This window comes from Poecilia reticulata, unplaced genomic scaffold, assembly GCF_000633615.1.
Source record: "Poecilia reticulata strain Guanapo unplaced genomic scaffold, Guppy_female_1.0+MT scaffold_247, whole genome shotgun sequence".
Classification (NCBI taxonomy): domain Eukaryota; kingdom Metazoa; phylum Chordata; class Actinopteri; order Cyprinodontiformes; family Poeciliidae; genus Poecilia; species Poecilia reticulata.
In genome coordinates this window covers 31,473-49,936 of record NW_007615033.1, presented here as the reverse complement: position 1 = coordinate 49,936, position 18,464 = coordinate 31,473, and the positions used below count along the sequence as shown (strand labels likewise).

The 18,464-nt window shown below is 40.0% G+C and overlaps 1 protein-coding gene across 1 annotated transcript in view; it reads left to right on the top strand.

Annotated features, from left to right (window-relative positions):
• The window catches only part of LOC103460464 (contactin-3-like), a 127,191-nt gene that overhangs the window by 95,650 nt on the left and 13,077 nt on the right, over positions 1-18,464 (top strand). The window contains exons 14-19 of the mRNA XM_008402637.2: positions 6,551-6,668; positions 8,263-8,421; positions 8,524-8,673; positions 10,854-10,924; positions 11,290-11,524; positions 11,933-12,042. Coding sequence (XP_008400859.1) covers positions 6,551-6,668; positions 8,263-8,421; positions 8,524-8,673; positions 10,854-10,924; positions 11,290-11,524; positions 11,933-12,042 — 843 coding nt within the window. The remainder of the gene's footprint in view (positions 1-6,550; positions 6,669-8,262; positions 8,422-8,523; positions 8,674-10,853; positions 10,925-11,289; positions 11,525-11,932; positions 12,043-18,464) is intronic.

Here is an 18,464-nt window from a genome sequence, read left to right as displayed (position 1 = left end):
TCACTTGGTATTGCTACATCCACCACAACGGCTTTCCTCTGTTGTTTATCCACCACCACAATGTCCGGTTGGTTCGCTATTACCATCCTGTCTGTCTGATCTGGAAGTCCCACAGGATCTTAGCTCGGTCATTTTCTACCACCTTTGGGGGTGTTTCCCACTTCGATCTCGGGGCTTCCAGTTCATATTCTGCACAGATGTTCCTGTACACTATGTGTGTGTGTGTCATCGCGGAGCTCATTATTAATTATACTAAGAACAATACTGTATCTGTCGGAGAATCATCTCTGATCGGGACGCTTTAATGGACCAGAGGCTTTGGAGCGTCTAGCGCAGTGGTGGGAAGTAACGAAGTACAAGTACTTCGTTATTGTACTTGAGTACAAGTAGATTTAATAATGGATACTTCCAACTTTTACTCCACTATATTTTACATTAAGTATCTGTACTTTCTACTTCACTACATTTCTACAAAACTGTCGCGTTACTCGTTACATCCAAGTCGCGTTGCGCTTTTTGTACGTTAAAATGTGAAGTTCAGGGATTTAAGGTGGCACCGTAAAATCCGAACAATAACGTCACTTACGTGCCTGTTGTCACCCATCGCCTCCGCATTTACTCGCACGCGGAGCTCCAGACATGCGCAGTGGTTTCCTCTGAGCGGGAGAAGGTGTCTGTCTAATCGTCAGTAATATAATAGTGCTGCATAAATCATAAGATATGGTGACATGTAAAATCAGCAGCGCTTCGCTTTCACAGACGGTGGGGACTTTGTCCAACTTTTAGCGTCACTTGGAAGGAAAGCTTAAAGAAAGGTAAGATCCGTGGATATGTTGCTAGCAAAGCTAGCTGTACTGACTGAGACATATTTTGCATCTGCGATGAAAAAAAGTTGTCACTCACTGAATTATTGTGTGGAGGTGTTGATGGAGGTGTCGCATATATGGGACAACGTTGTAACCAAAGTGCAATATAGTGATATGACATTCAGGAACGATCCGATTCTTCTGGACGGATTTTTGCTGATTAAATTTATTTCAGCTCTAAGTATTTAATATCTAGGTGTTTTATGGGAATTTGGATCTTTAAGATCAATTTTATCTTAAAGATCCTGATAGGTAAAAGTAAATTTTTTTGTGTCATGTAGCGCGGGGTGCTGGTCTTTACAACTCTGGTACGTGGCACCTTGGTTGCATGTCGTCCCCCCACCCACCTTCTTTCCATCCCCTTTCTGTTGGATTTCTTTAAAAAATGCATGCCACTAGTGGCAAAAAAGTGAAGTTCATGTTATGTTAGGACTGGAGACGAGATGTTTCCATCCCTGAAATTATGATACATAGAATCACATATCTAAGTCTAAACTATGTTACAGAGTAAACACGATAAAAACATGCTTTATCTGTGGCATTGTTCATTAAACTGGCAAATTTCTAATGTATTAAAATGACATACGATCGGTTCACTTATTGATATTTTATTAGGGATTAGGTAATGCATTCAGCAAGTACTTTTACTTTTAATACTTAAGTATTTTTAAAAGCCAGTACTTTTTTACTTTTACTTAAGTACAAATGTTAATGTGGTAGTTTTACTTTTACTTGAGTACATTTTTGTCTGTGTATTTGTACTTTTACTTAAGTAAATTGTTTGAGTACTTTCTCCACCACTGGTCTAGCGCAGCTGATCCGCTTCTGCGGGGGTTTTCTCCCGTGGGTAGAGAGAAGTGAGTGCGTAATCACGAAACGATCAGCGTTCTGCCGTCTTCTGTCATTTTGTGAAATGTTACCCGATTTAAAAAACGTTCTTGCAGAGAAATACTAAATGTTTCATTTGATGACTACAAATTGGAAATAAAATGATTTTTTTCTTTGACAGACAACGAGCGCAACCTCTGCTCCAAACTACGAACATTGTCGGCCCCTCTTCGTTTTTTTTCTCTCTTTTTTTGCAGAGGATCAGTAAGTAACTTATTGGTGTTTTACCATCACCACCAGGTATGAAGTGCTTTAGCCTTTGAGTTGCACCACAGCGCAGCACAACTGAAACATCCAGGAGTTTTTATGAGTACAAGTATAAAGGAGGCTGATATCGTGCCTGATATAAATCTATTTATTTATGTCATCACATGGACTTATATGAAAAGAAAATGTATAAAACTTTATTTATTTATTATTGTTTTTCTTCTTTAGATATTAGGTTGGCTTAGAATGATTCCAAATAATGTACCGGAATGACCTGGTGCTGTTACATGTCAATCATCAGGGGAGGCCACTGCGGGGGGGGGGGTCAGATGACAGGGTATGCCTTCCTACTTCCTCACCTCAAACCCTCATCAAATCATGACAATAGGACCCGACCAAACCGAGTTGAGGATCGCAAAAGGGAAAAAAAAAAACAGTCTTATGACGGAGGCTGCGGCGGAGGTCTGGAGCAGAGGAGCATTATGGGGAAGCTTCATCCAGCCCGAGGCTGTTGAGGGTGTCGCGGCTGGCGATCTGTCCACCCGGAGTCGGACCCCGCCGTCACTGCCGCCTTGAGCCGCCGGAGATCCCGGTCCCTGGGCGTCACCACCGCTGCCCTCAGTCGTCGCCCGTCCCTGCACCGAGGCAGCACGCACCTCAGCCGCAGCCTGTCCCGGCTCCGAGGCGGCGCGCACCTCTACCGCTGCCGTCAGTCCCAGCACCGAGGCAGCATCTCTCCCTGCTGCCGCAGTTTCCCGAGCCCGCTCCGGAGTTTCCCCGAGCCTCCAAGTGCTCCTCCCGAGCCTCCTGTTGGCCCCAAAGGGTCCTGGCGTCGCCGCCCCATGCGGCTTCAGTTCCTCCTCCGACGTCGCCGCCCACCGGACCCGCCTCTAGGGTTTCCGTGGCCGGTCCCCGGAACTCCCATGAGGTATCCCCCTGCTGCGCCGTGGCCGGATCATCCATGGCAGGTCCTGTTTCTTCTGTTTTGTCCCTGTGAACTCTTGCCCTCCACCCACCCTGGTTGGGTTGTTTTTCTGAGTTTTCCTGGACTCTGGACTCTCAAACCCTCTTCAAATCATGACATTACCACAAAGGTGATGAAATGTTGAATATATTATATTATATTTTGTTTTGTTTAAGCAGCATTCAGTTTTTGTGCTGCACCAATCTGAACAAACTTCCAGAAAACTGCGGAACACCTGAAACGCTAATCTCTTGTAAATCAAGACTAAAAACCCACCTGTTTAGAGCTGCCTTTGTTTCATAACTGGAACATCAAGAACATAATTAATGTGCATTTTCTTGATAATTTGACAAAAATTAATTTTGAATTCTTGTTTTATAATTGGTTATTGTGTTTTATGGTATGACGTTGCTGAAATGTGTTATACTAATAAACTTTATTTTATTTGAACTGTTTCTTGGGTGGAGATGCAGAGAGCAGTTGGCATTACAGCTCTGCAGTCATGGCAGTCTGGCTAATGGCTAACTAGATCTTTGGTCTACATAAACATCTTCCAGACTGTAGAGTCTCTGAGTGTGACCTGTAAATCAAGTTTTAGGTTTCTCTGTGTGGCCTAAGATGTACAATCATTCCATTTCAGTCACCAGTCCATTTGTTGGTGTATTAACCAGATGAAGTCACCATGAGGTCTATATCCATAATTCTTACCTGCCATGTGAGTTTCCACATCCTAACACCTTGAAAAATACTGGAAAATGCTGTTGTTCATTTTCCAGTATTGATAAAGACCTGATTAATAAAGTCTTTCTACTTTTTCATCCTTTCAACTTCTAATTCTTGAATGTCAAGGGAGAACATTTTCTTATCATCTTCCTCTGCCATAATTGAATTTGCATACTTATTTATGAATCTTGAGCCCAGAAATAATTATGTAATGAGCTGCCTTGCTTTTTACCAAGGGCAAGCCTGACACCAGTAAAGTGTTCATTTGAAATCTTTATACCTTCAAAATAATGACTTTTTTGTCGAATGTTTGTTCCCTTTGAAGGGCAGAGTTAATTGTTCAGCGCTTGTCGTTATATAAATAATTACTCGTTTGCTCTCTCTCTCTCATTTTGTTTTATGCATCACAATATATCAATTAGCGCCAGTCATGTGCCAAAAGGTTGATATATTGGGAAGACTCAGACGGTGTTGTGGAATGCCAAGCCGCACGTTTTCATTATCGCAAATGGCAATTACTGGTGACATTGAGCGGTGCAATGGCATTTAATGAGATATAGTTTCACCAAGAATCTGTCCACAGAGATTACCAGGACACCGCTTAAAAGCTTCTGATGAATTAATTACCATAATTAAAAGAAAACCTGCCCCCATCACTTCCTTTGACAAGAGGCCTCTCAAGTCATTCCTAGCTCCCAGCTTGCCCAGGTGGCGGCTGACACTGGAGCCTGACTCTGTGCATAAAACCTGTCTGGTTTAGGCAAAGGAGATGGAAAAAGAGTGCTGAAGGAGAAAAAGGGAAGTAGAGGTAGCGTTTTCCTCCCATCGCCCGCATATATTTGGCTTTGCTCTCTTTGTCTGGAATCCCTCAAATAAACGGCGATCCACCTTCCTCCCTTTCACTGTCGTGGCAGAGTGGAGGTACAAAGCCGCCAGGCTTGATGAAATCTGCTGCGACTGCGGTGAGTCTTGCCTGGTTTGGCCCCAGGTGTCTGGCTTCAAAAGCAGCATACCTCTTTTTTTCCCCACAAGCTGACACATTTTGTAACGGGAGGTGACTTTCAGAGGGCAGATACCATTACCAGTCACAACAAGGACACAATTAAATTGTCCAGATAAAAGCTGTCCCCGTGAGATTATGTCTAACTTTTCTTTTTTTTTTATTTAGCCTCGAAACAAATGTCATTCTGTTTGACTTTTTTAGCGTAAATGGACTCATCCCTGCCAAAGGGTCCTTTTCAGATTGCATCAACATTATTTTAACAGGTCGAGAGCATGTGATGCATGCGACTCACCGCAAGATGGGTCTAAAAATGTCTTGATGGCACTCTGATACAAACATGCCTAGAGACGGAGCATCGAGTTTTAGACAATGTTTTAGACAACATACCGAATGCCTCCGTGGTTTGCTTTTGATTCTTTCATACACTAAAATGCCTAATGTTGGCCGAGGAATGTAAAACATCTATTTTAAAATTATGGTCTTAAATATGTCTGTCTGTGTTATGGAGCCATCAGAAATATTACTGCTGTGCCCTGAGCCTGATATATCTGATTTCTTATAGAAGTTGGAGCCAGCTGTCCAAATACCCTACAGATAACATTCCCTGGATCAACGATGGCATCTTCTGTCATTGAAGCGGACACTGGCTCTATTCAATTTACACACGTTGCATTTAGAGATTCAATTGTTCACATGATCATCAGCAAACAACTCATTCTATTCTAATCTACAAAAAGTACTGTTTTATTTAAGTTGGTTTATTCATGTGTATTTTAAGTATTGCATTCGAAAAGGTTGATAGAAATGGCAAAATTTGAATAATTTTCTCAATTTGCTAAGCTAAGCTACGCCCTAAAGGCCGTTTTTCTGTCAAGTCAGTTCCTTATCCTATGTGTTGACTGCTGTGCATCAGCAACCAAATGCTACCGATTTTTCTACTTGTAGACTGCAACGTGTGCATGCGAGTAAAAACAAGAACTTTCAGATAAAAACAGGAACCTTCTGTCACAACTGCCAGAAGCAGACAACCTCTGGTCTAATCAACACATTTTAACATTCTGTCAATAAAAAACAGTCTAATTAAAATAATACAAAGTAAAAGCCTAAACATATAAACACAAGCATATATCAATCATGAAGAGGTACTGTCTTAAAATATTTTTCTGACTATAAATTTGTATACAAAAAAATTCCAAGGAAGGGAATGTAACTAATTGCTATTGGTAGAAAACAATGTGGTAAAGTTTAGAAGCTTCACAAGAATGGAGTGACTTGCTGAGTTCAGGCCACAGTTTGTAAAACACATTGCACCCGCTGGCTGACCCTGAAGATGCCTACCCCTGTTAGCAGAGCTAGCTGCTCCAAATTCTCAGAATTCTGACTTTTGATCTTACAAGGTTAAAGTCAGAATTATTTTATTTTTTCAGTGGCTCTAGTCCTCTTCTGTAGAAAGCAGGCCAAACCTATTAGGTGAATCTAATTCTCTTGTTCATGGTTATACTAGAAAACATCTGTTGTCAGTGTGTTTTCCTACATGGTAACCATATGCTGGCAACTCATGTATAATATTTGCTCTTTACACTGAGATTTACATCCATATAATGCTTGAGTTTCTGTTATCAGAGAATAATGATTGCCAATTAGCTAGAATGTGTTTGTTCGGTGTGCCCTGTGTGGAGCTGGTAGCTGTTTGCAGGTCGGTTATCGCCTGAAGGACAGCCAATAGCTTTATTTGTGCAGACTGCATCTGCCATGTTGTTTGGATAGAGGCGGATAAAAGAAAAAACTGTGGCATAACGACTCTGGGTTTTTTAAAATTCTAAAACATTGTGCCAAAAGTCCGCTGACAAAATAACACTGCATCTCCCACTTAGCCTGGTTTTCTTCCCCCACCTCCAGACTGTATCAGGGGACCTGATGATCCGCAACATCCAGCTGAGCCACGGAGGGAAGTATGTGTGCGTCGTCGACACGGACGTGGAGAACCTGTCCACCTCTGCCATCCTGGTTGTCAAAGGTAACCCCGGCTGATTCTAGCGGCTTGTTTGCACACGCCAATTCAAGAATAACCTTGTGTGTTTACTTAGAGGTAGAAGTCCTTCCAAAGTGAAAGACGTCTGACAGATTGGTGAGAAAAATCCCCTAGGCTCTCCATGGGGAAAAAAAACTGTATGAAAGTAAAAAAATAAAAAAGATGGACGTCGCCGGAGCCCAACTTCTGTCAGCTTCAATTAATATCATATAAATAATGCTGAAATGTTAAAATTGACTGACAGTGGCATGGGGAGCCCTGGATTGAGTTGTGCTGCAGTACATTTGTTTTCTGCCTGCTGCATTGAGCACAGTGAACAGGCTGAGCCCAGATTATTTCACTGACATGCTTGTTCTTAATAAACCTTTAGAGCTGCGCCAGGTGCTTTGAGGAGATGGTGTTTATCACAGAAAATGACCATAATTAGCTCATTTGCACATTGAAAAATGTCATGGAGAACATTTGAAAATCAGCACCATGGAAAAGAATGACACACGGTCAGCAGAGTGTCCTCAGTTTTGAATAAACAGCCCACCCAATTTGTCAGTACAACACTTAGTTCATGCACAACACACACAGCGTCAACACACACCAGATTTGGGTCTTAATTAAAGTGAAAATAAAAGTCTAAATATGTATGGTGAGACATTTGGTTCAATATTGTAATAATCGGACATGTTTAAATAATTAAAATTGTAAAAAACTTGTCAAAAAATATATTTTTACAGTATTTTATAATATATATTCAATAGTCAAATTTACATTTATGCAGTTTGATATTTTTTCTGAATTTATTTTTTCAAATTTTGTTTTTTCCAATTATTTTTGAAAAACCAGGATCAGAAGAAATACTTTCTCATTTCTGTTGTCCCTTAAAATTTCAAGTTGTGAAATGTGTTTTTTTTTTGTTTACAATAATATTTGCGCCACTTTCGAAGGAAGTGTTGGAAATGGGGAACAGAATCTGCAATTCATAAAACTCGGTCTCAAAAATTTTTGTTGACAAAATTTATTTTGTCAACAAAAAGAAAAAGAAGTTTTAAATAAATACAGAAAACAAGTCTGAAAAAATATACATAGTTTTAAATAGCAACATACATAAACTTAGGTTAAGATTTTGCATACACATTGTAAATTATCATCAAAACATGAGACGTTTATCAGTTACATTTTTTAAATGCATTTTTCTTTTTCAAATTTTAATTTTTGAAAGAGAAGAGAAGTGCCCCTGATGTTTTTTACAGGATGTTTTTTACTTGTACAATATGATTTGCAAATAATACAATTTGTAAAACTCAAAAATATGGACAAAAAGAAGCAAAAGGAAAATCTGAAAAAATAGCAAACAGCAAAAAATGACATTGTAAATTCTGTCAAAACTTAGTTTTTCATGAAGAATTTTTCAAAGTCTCATTTTTTAAATGCTTTTTTTTTTCTTCAAATTTGAAGATTTGAAAGATGTTTTTTTCTTGCAGCAATATTGGAACAAATATCTACCATAGATATATAAATAGCCAATTTTTTTAGGCTTCTTGAAATGGGTAATCCCCTTTTCTTATTCCATGTCTGATGTCTCCAGGTCCTCCAGGCCCTCCGGACAAAGTCTCAGTGGAGGAAATCACGGACAGCACAGCTCAACTGTCCTGGACGCCCGGAAGAGACAACGGCAGCCCCATAACGGGTTACATCGTTCAGGCTCGCACACCATTCACTGTGGGCTGGCAGACCATAGACACAGGTATCTTAATCAGCTGTCCTTGTTGCATTCATAAACAGGATAATTGTGCAGGTGTTTTTTTATTTTTCTGTCACAATACGATTTATTTTTTATTTTTTTCAGTCCCGGAGGTTGTCAATGGCAACATGCTAACCGCCACCGTGGTTGGTCTGAATGCCTGGGTGGAGTATGAGTTCAGGGTGGTGGCCCGGAATGTCGTGGGCCTCGGAGAGCCGAGTCCAGCTTCGGCCAAGACCAGAACAGAAGATGCTAGTATGTAAAACTATCTTCCATTCAGATTCAATTCAGACTGGGTATTTGTATATTTTAGTCAAATTATAGTCAGAGACAGTTTGTGTGTATACAATTTTTTTCTGAAGACAAGTGTATGAAAATTTGGGACTTACACTTTAAAGAACCAAAGATGTTTTCAAAATGTGTATGATAAAATTAGAGCTCCTTCTCTGACTTAAGACGTCTATAAAAATATGGATTTAAAAAAAAAATCATTTCCAGATCTAGAAGAATTGAGAGGTTACTGCAAATAATAATAAATAGCACCTAATTATCACCCTACTTGGTTAGGCAGAGCAGTGACACCTTCTTGACAGAGAAAAATATTTAACAGCGGTTCCAAAAAAAAACATTTGAGATGCTAAATTTACTTTTAGAAATATTTTTGCATAAATAAACTATTGTGACATTTGTAGAAAGCCATTAACATTAACCTTAAACTTCAAAGAAGCACCAACAACAGAGTATCAAATAAAAAAATAATTACCTGCTACAACTATAAACCCACAAGAGAGGTAGAGGGAGAAGTGAAAGGTCATCAGTTGTCTTGAAACGCCAAGTTAAAGGGAAAATGTTCCTGTCAATCAGAGCTTCATACAACAATCCTTCAGTTCCTCTATCCACTCTGCATGTTGTAAAGCACACATCGCTGTCGGTCGATTGGGCTGTTTAAACAGCTGTCAGAGCTGGAGGGTAGAGTTTGTATTTTACACTCCAAAGCAATACAACATCGTCTGATTAAGATTAACATTTTTTCTTTAGAAACCCTAACCTTACTGGTTATGGTAAATAATCGGTAAATAACCAGTTACAGTTTAATCCTGCTGTTTACGGAATTAAACAACAGGAAACAGAAAGAATAGACTGCTTAAAGGGGTAGTATTATGTAAAATTGTTATGTTTTAGCTTCACATCATGTTATAATGTCCAAACATACCTGGAGTGTTGCCCTGATCCTTTCATGCATGTTTGTGCCAACCACTTAGCTGTGCAAAACGCCTGGTAAAAACATTGTTAAAGGGTTAATGGAGGAGCCATGTTGTGATTACTTCCTGAAGGCGGAGTTTCAGAAAGAGCAGGAGTTTCTTAAAGAGACACAGGCCCAATTACAAGACATTTTTAAGTCATTTTGAAATATATTTAGGATTTTTACAACAACTGACAATTATTTGACTGTGCTATAAAAAGACTCCATATGCTTGGAAAACACACAATTGTGACATTGTGTGTAAACAAACTAGGGTTAGTTTGTAGAAAAAACAGTTTGTAGAAAAAACAAGACGGTGTCAATATTATGGCAGGTAATGACTGTCAGCTGACATTTAACAGCAGTTAAGCAGACACTAACTAGGTTTAATTACATCTAATTTGTCACTTTGGCAAATTACAAACAGTGTACACATCCAGCTCATGAGTAGAGATGATTAGTTTCTGACAAAAATAGATCTTATAAATATCATTTTTCATTTATTGTTTTTATAAACAGTGTAAAGGTTTCATAATCACAAACTGAACTGTGAATTCAGTTTGTGATCTGTCCAATACACTCTTGTGTGTCCAACCCACTCTTGTGTATCTGGGTTGTAAAAAAAAACCCATGCCAAAAAAAGCTGAAATTTGCAGATCTGGTTGATCATTCTCAGTATTTTAGACCTTGAGCAACACACACTTTACTTGAACGAGAAGTATTACTGTGCTAGGCCCCTAAAGTTGACCACAAAGTTAAAGGCGAGGGAAACCAGAGTGCAGGAAACAGGAAATCCAATAAAAAACTTGTTTTTTATTCAACCCCGCTTGAAAAAAACACCAATAATAATCCAATTCTAACAGAGGTTACAAAAGCAGGGCTGCTCATACAGACTGAGTGGTCATTTTCTTCCACCCTCCACAACATGCTACACTGCACAAACAGGCAAATGGGAATAGGAACATAGTGAGCTGAGTCAAAATGTCATTTGGAAAGATATTATGAATGTTGACTTGCTGGGCTTGCACCGTGACATTTGGCCAACGTCTGTAATTCGGAAATCAACGAAAGGATTGCGGGAGTATCTGTCTCCGGCTGCCTTGACATAAGGCTGCGTGTGCATTTCAGGTTTTCCGTGGAGCTTTATAAACTGTGTTCTAATTGCTTCCCCCTTTGCATTTTTACCTCTCAGTTCCTGATACAGCTCCCACTGATGTTGGAGGTGGGGGAGGCACAAAGTCTGAATTAGTAATAACATGGGAGGTAAGTCATCTGTCACATTTGTTACTCTTCTCTCTGTCGGCAAGTAATGGTTTTGCTTAATTGTGCAGAATTGAGTGGAGCAATTTTATGACCTACATTAGAGGGGAGACACCCCTCATCTGGCTCAGCTACAGAGAGCTAATTCTCCCTCCAAAAAGAGAGCACTTCTTTCTGAAGGGCTTTGCACTTTAGCTACAATTACCAAACCACGCAGGAGGAAGAGATAAGGTAAAAAGGTGATCAAGTAGACGGACGGAGGAAGTGGGAATATATCTGTTCCCCTAAAGCCCCAGAGACAAGGCCTAGTCTGTTTCTTTTGCCTGTATGCATTTTAATATCACTATAGTTTTGTGTTTTACTCCCAGCCTCTGCCTGAGGAACTGCAGAATGGCGACGGCTTCGGCTACGTTGTGGCCTTCAGGTCAGCTGGCGCGGTCACATGGACGCGGGCAGTGGTCTTAGCGCCCACTGTGTCTCGCTACGTGCTTCGCAATGACACCATCCCGCCCTTCTCGCCATTCGACATCAAGGTGGCAGCCTACAACAACCGAGGGGAAGGGCCGTTCAGCTCCATAGCCACGGTGTACTCAGCGGAAGACGGTACACCGGAAAACAAGCCATAATCTCTCTCTCCTTACGACGGCGACCTTGAATAGTGATGATTTTTTTTTCCGTCTGCCGTTATTTTCCTCCTCCCACCCTCCCTCTCTCTGAAAGCGTTGAATGTCAACTTGATATTAGTTATCTTGCTGGTGAATTACAGGAAATCCTTGCAGACACTTGCCACACTGCGCTGTCAGGGAGGTATCCCGTTAATTGAATTTGCAGAGCAGATAGTCTTCCCTTATGTCAGTCACAGATCCCATTAAAAAGAAAGCTCAGGAAATAGCTTCTCAGTGAGAACTACAGGTCTATTCAATGCCTTCCCTTCTTTTTGCTATTAGTGTGTCTGATGGTGTTGGATGAGGCTCTGGGATCTTCACTGCCGTTTCTGCTCTGTTCCTATAGTCCCCAGTGTGGCTCCTAAGAGGGTGAGGGCCCGGAGTTTGTCGGCAGCAGAGATTGAAGTGATCTGGGACACTCTCCCTTCCCTCCCAGAAAGAGTTCTTGGATATGAGGTATGACTCATGGAGAGATATTTCCTGCATACTATGATAATGGAAGATTTCTCTGAAGCTTGTTTGTTATATTTAAAGAGGCAGCATCAAGTAAAATTGGCTATTTTAGCTTTACATCATGTTATAATGTTATTACCAAATCAATAACATATCTGGAGTGTTGCTTTGATTCTCTCTTGCATATTTGAGAAGCATCAAATTAGCAAACACCTGGTGGAACTCCACATTTGATTGAGCTGAATTGGCAACAATGGGGTGACTATTGTTAACTGTAAACTTGCAAACATGACCTGACCGGCCGGTTTGTCAGTCAAACCTCTGTCATGGGAGAAAAGACAAGCACACTGGTTGATTTTTAGACCTTTGCTGAGGTTGATAACATCAATGGATAAGATTGAATTCAAATGTAAAAATCGGCCGATCACCGTTTTCCCAAAATTAAGGAAATCGGCACCGATAAATCCGCTGGCCGATAAATCGGTGCACACCTAATTAGATAAACTATTTTATTGAGATATTATGCAATCCACCTGTTCAAAGTAGTTAATATTTAAGATGTGGATGGAATAATACTTGTTCTCTTTTACAGAGTATATAAACCTGAAAGGTGTAGCTTTATTCATTTACCCCTAAGTTAAATGCAAACATGTGCCTTTAGAAGTCACCTAATCAGGCAAGGCAACTTTATTAGGGGCATGCCATTAGCAATGCATAGGGAGAGCAGTTGACTGCATTGCCTGCCATGCAATGTTTTACACCCAATAGAATGTCTCTTTATTAGGGGCATGCCATAGCAATGCATAGGGAGAGAAGTGATTGCCTCCATGCATTGCATGGCAGGCACCTACTGTTCTACACCCAATAGAATGTCTCTATATTTGGGGCCTGCCCATAGCAATACATAGGGAGAGAAGTGATTGACTTGCGGAGCAAGTCAATCACCCAATGTTCTTGGGTGTAGAACATTCTATTGTTCTACACCCAATAGAATGTCTCTTTATTTTAGATTATTTATTTTTCTTCTGTCACCGTTAATGCGGCTCGTACCGCTGCGTGCCCACCCATAAAAGTGGTATCAAATCGTGCGGCTCGATGCCGAGAAGGGAACTTTTATTTTTATTGGGGATCGGAGTTACGACAATGACGTGAAAAGCGGAAAAAAGAGCAAAATTTCCAACTGCCGAAACGCAGAGTGTAACTGACACTAACTGCCGCTTTTTTAGAGTGAGAAACAGAGTTGAATTTTGACCCAAAAATAATTTTGAAATCGCTCTCATGGCCGCAAAACTTGTGCTATTGGTATGAAAGTTGGCCATAAAATCGCACCGAATGCCTGCTCCAGTAAAATGTTTTCAAAATTTCTCTAGGGCTTACGGTTTTCTGTCCAGGTGCTTCAGAGCAAAGTGATGACTAACATGACTAACTGACGCTTAATCCCAGTGTTTTATATAGTTTACTGTAGAGACTTTGTAGTTTTGTAAACAATTTTGTAAACAATTTTGTAAACATGGTGGAACACTTTAATACAGAGGGCAGAGAAGAAGGTCGGAACTACAGCATGGTGGAACACTCAAATATGACAGGAGGGCTGAGTTGGCATAACTATAGGCAGGGCAGAATTTTCTGGGCATTATATAACTCGGGGCGCCACCAACGCGGTGCCTGTGGGCCCCCTGTCGCCCCCGGGCACCTTGTCAGTCGCCCACTGGGCAAGTTCTAAAAATAGCCATTCTCATTAGGGAGCATTGCCAAATAAATTATTTAATATTTTTACATTGAAGTAGTAAAATTTGTTTATATTCAGAATTTTAAAAAAAGCTAATTATAAAAAAAAATGTAAAATGTAAATGTTTATGCATAAAACTCTTCTATGGTTAAAGTTCAGAATATGCGCCTGCAGGATGTTATCGGAGGGCAGCAGCGCATGCTGCTCCCTCTCTGCCTAGCTTAGAGTGGGAGCAGCTCTTAGGTCTTTTTTTTTTTACTTGAAGTAAAAAAAAAATTATAATTTCTGAAATTTTAATTATCGAACCCTCTTTACAATTAACAAAATTGTGGAGAATAAAATATAGTATGCGTCAAAACATCTTGTACGTAGCGCACATCTGAGTCTGTGGGGGTCAAAGGGCACCCAAAGCTTAAATCTTATTGGTCAGTTTGCTTTTGTTTATTTGGYGGCTCGGCGCTTTTTCTGTAAGCTAAAACTGAATGAGCGGAGTTTGAACCTCCCGCAGTTCTAGGAGCGGTTCGGATTCCGGTTGAGCTTTTTACAGTGTTCAGTTCTGACGGGTCGCCGGCAGTGGCGGAACCAGGGGGGGGGCAGTGCCCCCCTGTCATCTGATTGCCCCCCCCAGTACCCCTCCCCTGATGATTGACATGTAACAGCACCAGGTCATTCCTGTGCATTATTTGGAATCATTAAGAAAAACAATAATACATATATGAAAAGAAAATATATAAAACTTTATATAAGTCCATGTGATGACATAAATAAATAGATTTATATCAGGCGCGATACCAGCCTTCTTAATACTTGTACTCATGAAAACTCCTGGATGTTTCAGTTGTGCTGCGCTGTGGTGCAACTCAAAGGTTAAAGCATTTCATACCTGGTGGTGATGGTAAAACACCAATAAGTTATTTACTGATCCTCTGAAAAATAAAAAATAAAGGAAAAACCGAAGAGGGGCCGACTGCTTTAGTGGTTTAAGTTTGCGCTGGTTTTGTGCGACGCGCACATGATGCGCATTGGAGAGATGCGCACTTACAGGTCAGGTGCAGGGATAGTTTTGTGCTACCTTATAAACTGTCGGACATTTTTTTTCTCTGCACAATGTGTTAATAATAAAGAGGGTTGGATAATAAAAATATACAATAACTTTACTTTTTTTATTTAAAGGAAAATCTCACAGTGCGTCCAGCAGCTGCAATAATCCAGACTGCCAGTCACTTGTGGGAAATTTAGAATCACACAGAAAAGCTAAGAAAGGGAATCAAACTTAAAACTRAACTAAGARCTTCTKATCACRTAATAGCAATTAACCATAGCTGCCATGGTAATAATTACTGATAACTATTGTGAATAGTCCCTAACATTAATATTATTAGACGGCATGTAATCATATGTATTAGTTATAAAAGCTGAGCCAAGAAAAGTAGCCCTTTGTGTTGCTCTGGACCCGTGAAGTAGCTCCCAGGCTCAAAAAGGTTGGTGACCCCTGATATAACTGGTTTAATCCAACCACTGTTACACATTGGATTAGTGTGGCCATTTAAAATTAAGTTTACTGAAAAATTTCAAAATAAAAGCCTGTATATTTCTCTCAGGCCTTTATTATGTTTTTCTCTCAGGTTAATGCAGAGAGAGCTATAGATATAAATTGCAGTACTATCGGAGACAAGAAATTGCCCTCTTATATGCTTCAAATGGTTTTCGGAAAACTCTTGCGGATCCTGAACAGGAAGGAGCTGTTTGGACTGCTTTGTTCAGAAAAAACTAACTGCTTCAAACAGTTAGAATTCAATCTCTCCCTGTGTGTCTCACTCACATGATAGTTGAACTGCTCTTTAGAACTACAATGACTGAAGGTCAGAACTACATCATGGTGGAACTCTTAGATACCACACATTAGGGCTGAGCTGGCATTTAGAACTACTTGCTGTTTTGGGCATTATAAAGCTGGACTTTTACACGTTGGATTAATGTGGTCATTAATCCAATATGTAACAATAATGAAGCTTACTGAAAATTTCAAAATAAAAGCCTTGACATTTTTCACATTAGGTAATTGCTCTTTTGGGCTTTATGTGACTGGTTTAAACAAACTACTGTAACACATTGAATTGGTGAGGTAGTTAAAATGAAGCTTATTTAAAGTTTCAAAATAAAAGTCTGCATATTCCCCTCAGGTTAGTGCACCACCTATGGCAGTGCAATAATATCTGCCTTTTTTATGTTTTTCTTTCTCAGGATAGTGAACTGCCTTGCGCAGTTCACTATCCTGGGCAAGGCAGGATAGTGAACTGCCTTGCGCAACATTAGCACAAATGTTAGCATTTCACTTCCTTTGACTAGTGTACTAGCACTTTTACCTAAAGTTAGCTTTTAGCTAATTTTCTCATTAATTAGACATGTTTAGTATACTGAATGGAGCAAGTAAAATTAAAACAACATGGTCCTGTTGCTCCACATGTTACTGCCAGCATTAGCATATTGGCTAATTTTAGCTTATGCATTAATTTTAACATAATGAATGGTACAAGTACAGCTTAGTCAACATGCTTCTGCCTCTCCACAGGTTTTTGATTACATTGCAGCTTTCTTTAGCATTAATGCAAATTTTTAGCATCAGAACGCTGGGTCAAAGCCGACGGGCACACTTTGGCATGCCCCACAAAAATTTTTGCAGGAATTTTGTTTGTTTTTTCGTTTTTTTCTTCTTCTGATGTGTCTCTGCTTCCCCTTTGATCTTGGTGGAGAGCCTGTAACGATGAACAGCGTCAGTGTAAAAAAAAAGAACGACCACCGTCGTCTTCCCCAAACTGTCTTTATTACAAATTCTTGAAATTATGAAATCATTAACATTTCTTAGTACAATCATATTCTTGTGTCTTTCTCTTACCAAACAACCTCATAGCTTTCACTTCAGTAAATAGTATCAACTCCCACCAACTGTGACAGTATCAAATTGCCAAATTAAACAATTCATAAATTAATTTAGAGCTCACAGATGTAATTAAGAAAAGAACATTTCTCAAATGTAGCTATATTTCAAGGGCACTTCTTTATTTGAGTCATAATAATTATGAGGGGATTAATTATGTTAAGTATTTTAACATGTACATGTTATAATGAACAAATATACTAACCTGTAACGATGAACAGCGTCAGTGGAAAAAAAAGAACGGCCGCCGTCTTCTTCCCCAAACTCTGTCTGAAGAGCAAGGGGTGGGGCTCCTCACTTCCGGACCCCCTGCTGAAACGCTGGCCAAATTTTGGCCGCTTTTTCCCCCTTTCTTTCTTTTGATTTAACAGGGAATTTTGGTCAATTTAAGTGTAAAAAAAACAACAAATGACAATACTATTAATTTATGTGGTGGCTTATATTCTTAAACATATTTTCTGGACTATCAACAAGTGATGATTAAATTCTCCCACTTTATAGTGTATCACAAAAGCATAAATAAAAGCAATGGCTTTTTGTGGTGCATTGACTGAAACTTTTGTCTGTTTGGATGCATAGTCGGAATTAAGAGTGATGGGATGTGATGAACTTCACTGACGGACTTCAAATGGAACTGGCTCAATTTGGATTTTGGGGGGGAGTGAAAAGATCAGAACTAAGCCCTTCAGGCTGGAATGAAAAAGTCAAATATGTATAAAAATGTTGATTTGGGTTGTATTTGCCTGCCAGGTGAACGTTGCCATAGAGAATATTAGAGAACGAACAGCATCGTGAGAAACAGTCCGGTCCATACCAGGCCAAATTTGCATATTTGAGTCACTCTAGTTCCAATAGATTGCAGCTTTCATTACAGCACAAAGGTGCTTCAAAAATTAAAAATGGATTTCACATTTTACAAAGTTTACATCTACAAAACTCTGGAAAACTCGCATCATTTTACCTCATAGTCAAACACTGCTTTGTGTTGCTCTATCACATAAAACCTTAATTAAATACTAAAATTTGCAGTTATTTCACAAAATACAGAAAAATACAGGGTGGGGTGAGTACTTCTACAGGATACAGTGTGTAGTTTTTCTTTATGTGGATCTACATAAACATTTTGTTTTTGACTTCAGAAATTTGGCACACTGCCAACAAAAACCCTGCAAAAAGAAATATAGATCCTATTTTTTTTCATAGATGCAAAGCGACCCTGGCTGTTTTTATTCCCCCACAGCTCTCTCTGAATATTTGTCACCTCCGCGCCACGGAATAAAGCAGCCTAGTTCCCATAGCACTGTCTCATAGGTGGAGTGCTTATGCTGAACCACATGTTGGATTGCAGCTCCAATTAAAATCCTAATCAAGTCCTCCCAGGAGAATGTTACTGTAAATGGTACTGTGCTACATTTCATTTGTTGGTTTTAACTAATTACAAACTAGGAAGACTCCATCCATCCATCCTCTTTACACCCTTGTCCCTTAGTGGGGTCGGGAGGGTTGCTGGTGCCTATCTCCAGCTAACGTTCCGGGCGACAGGCAGGGTACACCCTGGACAGGTCGCCAGTCTGTCACAGGGCAACACAGAGACACACAGGACACACAACCATGCGCACACACACTCACACCTAGGGACAATTTAGACAGACCAATTAACCTAACAGTCATGTTTTTGGACTGTGGGAGGAAACCGGAGTACCTGGAGAAAACCCACGCATGCACAGGGAGAACATGCAAACTCCATGCAGAAAGACC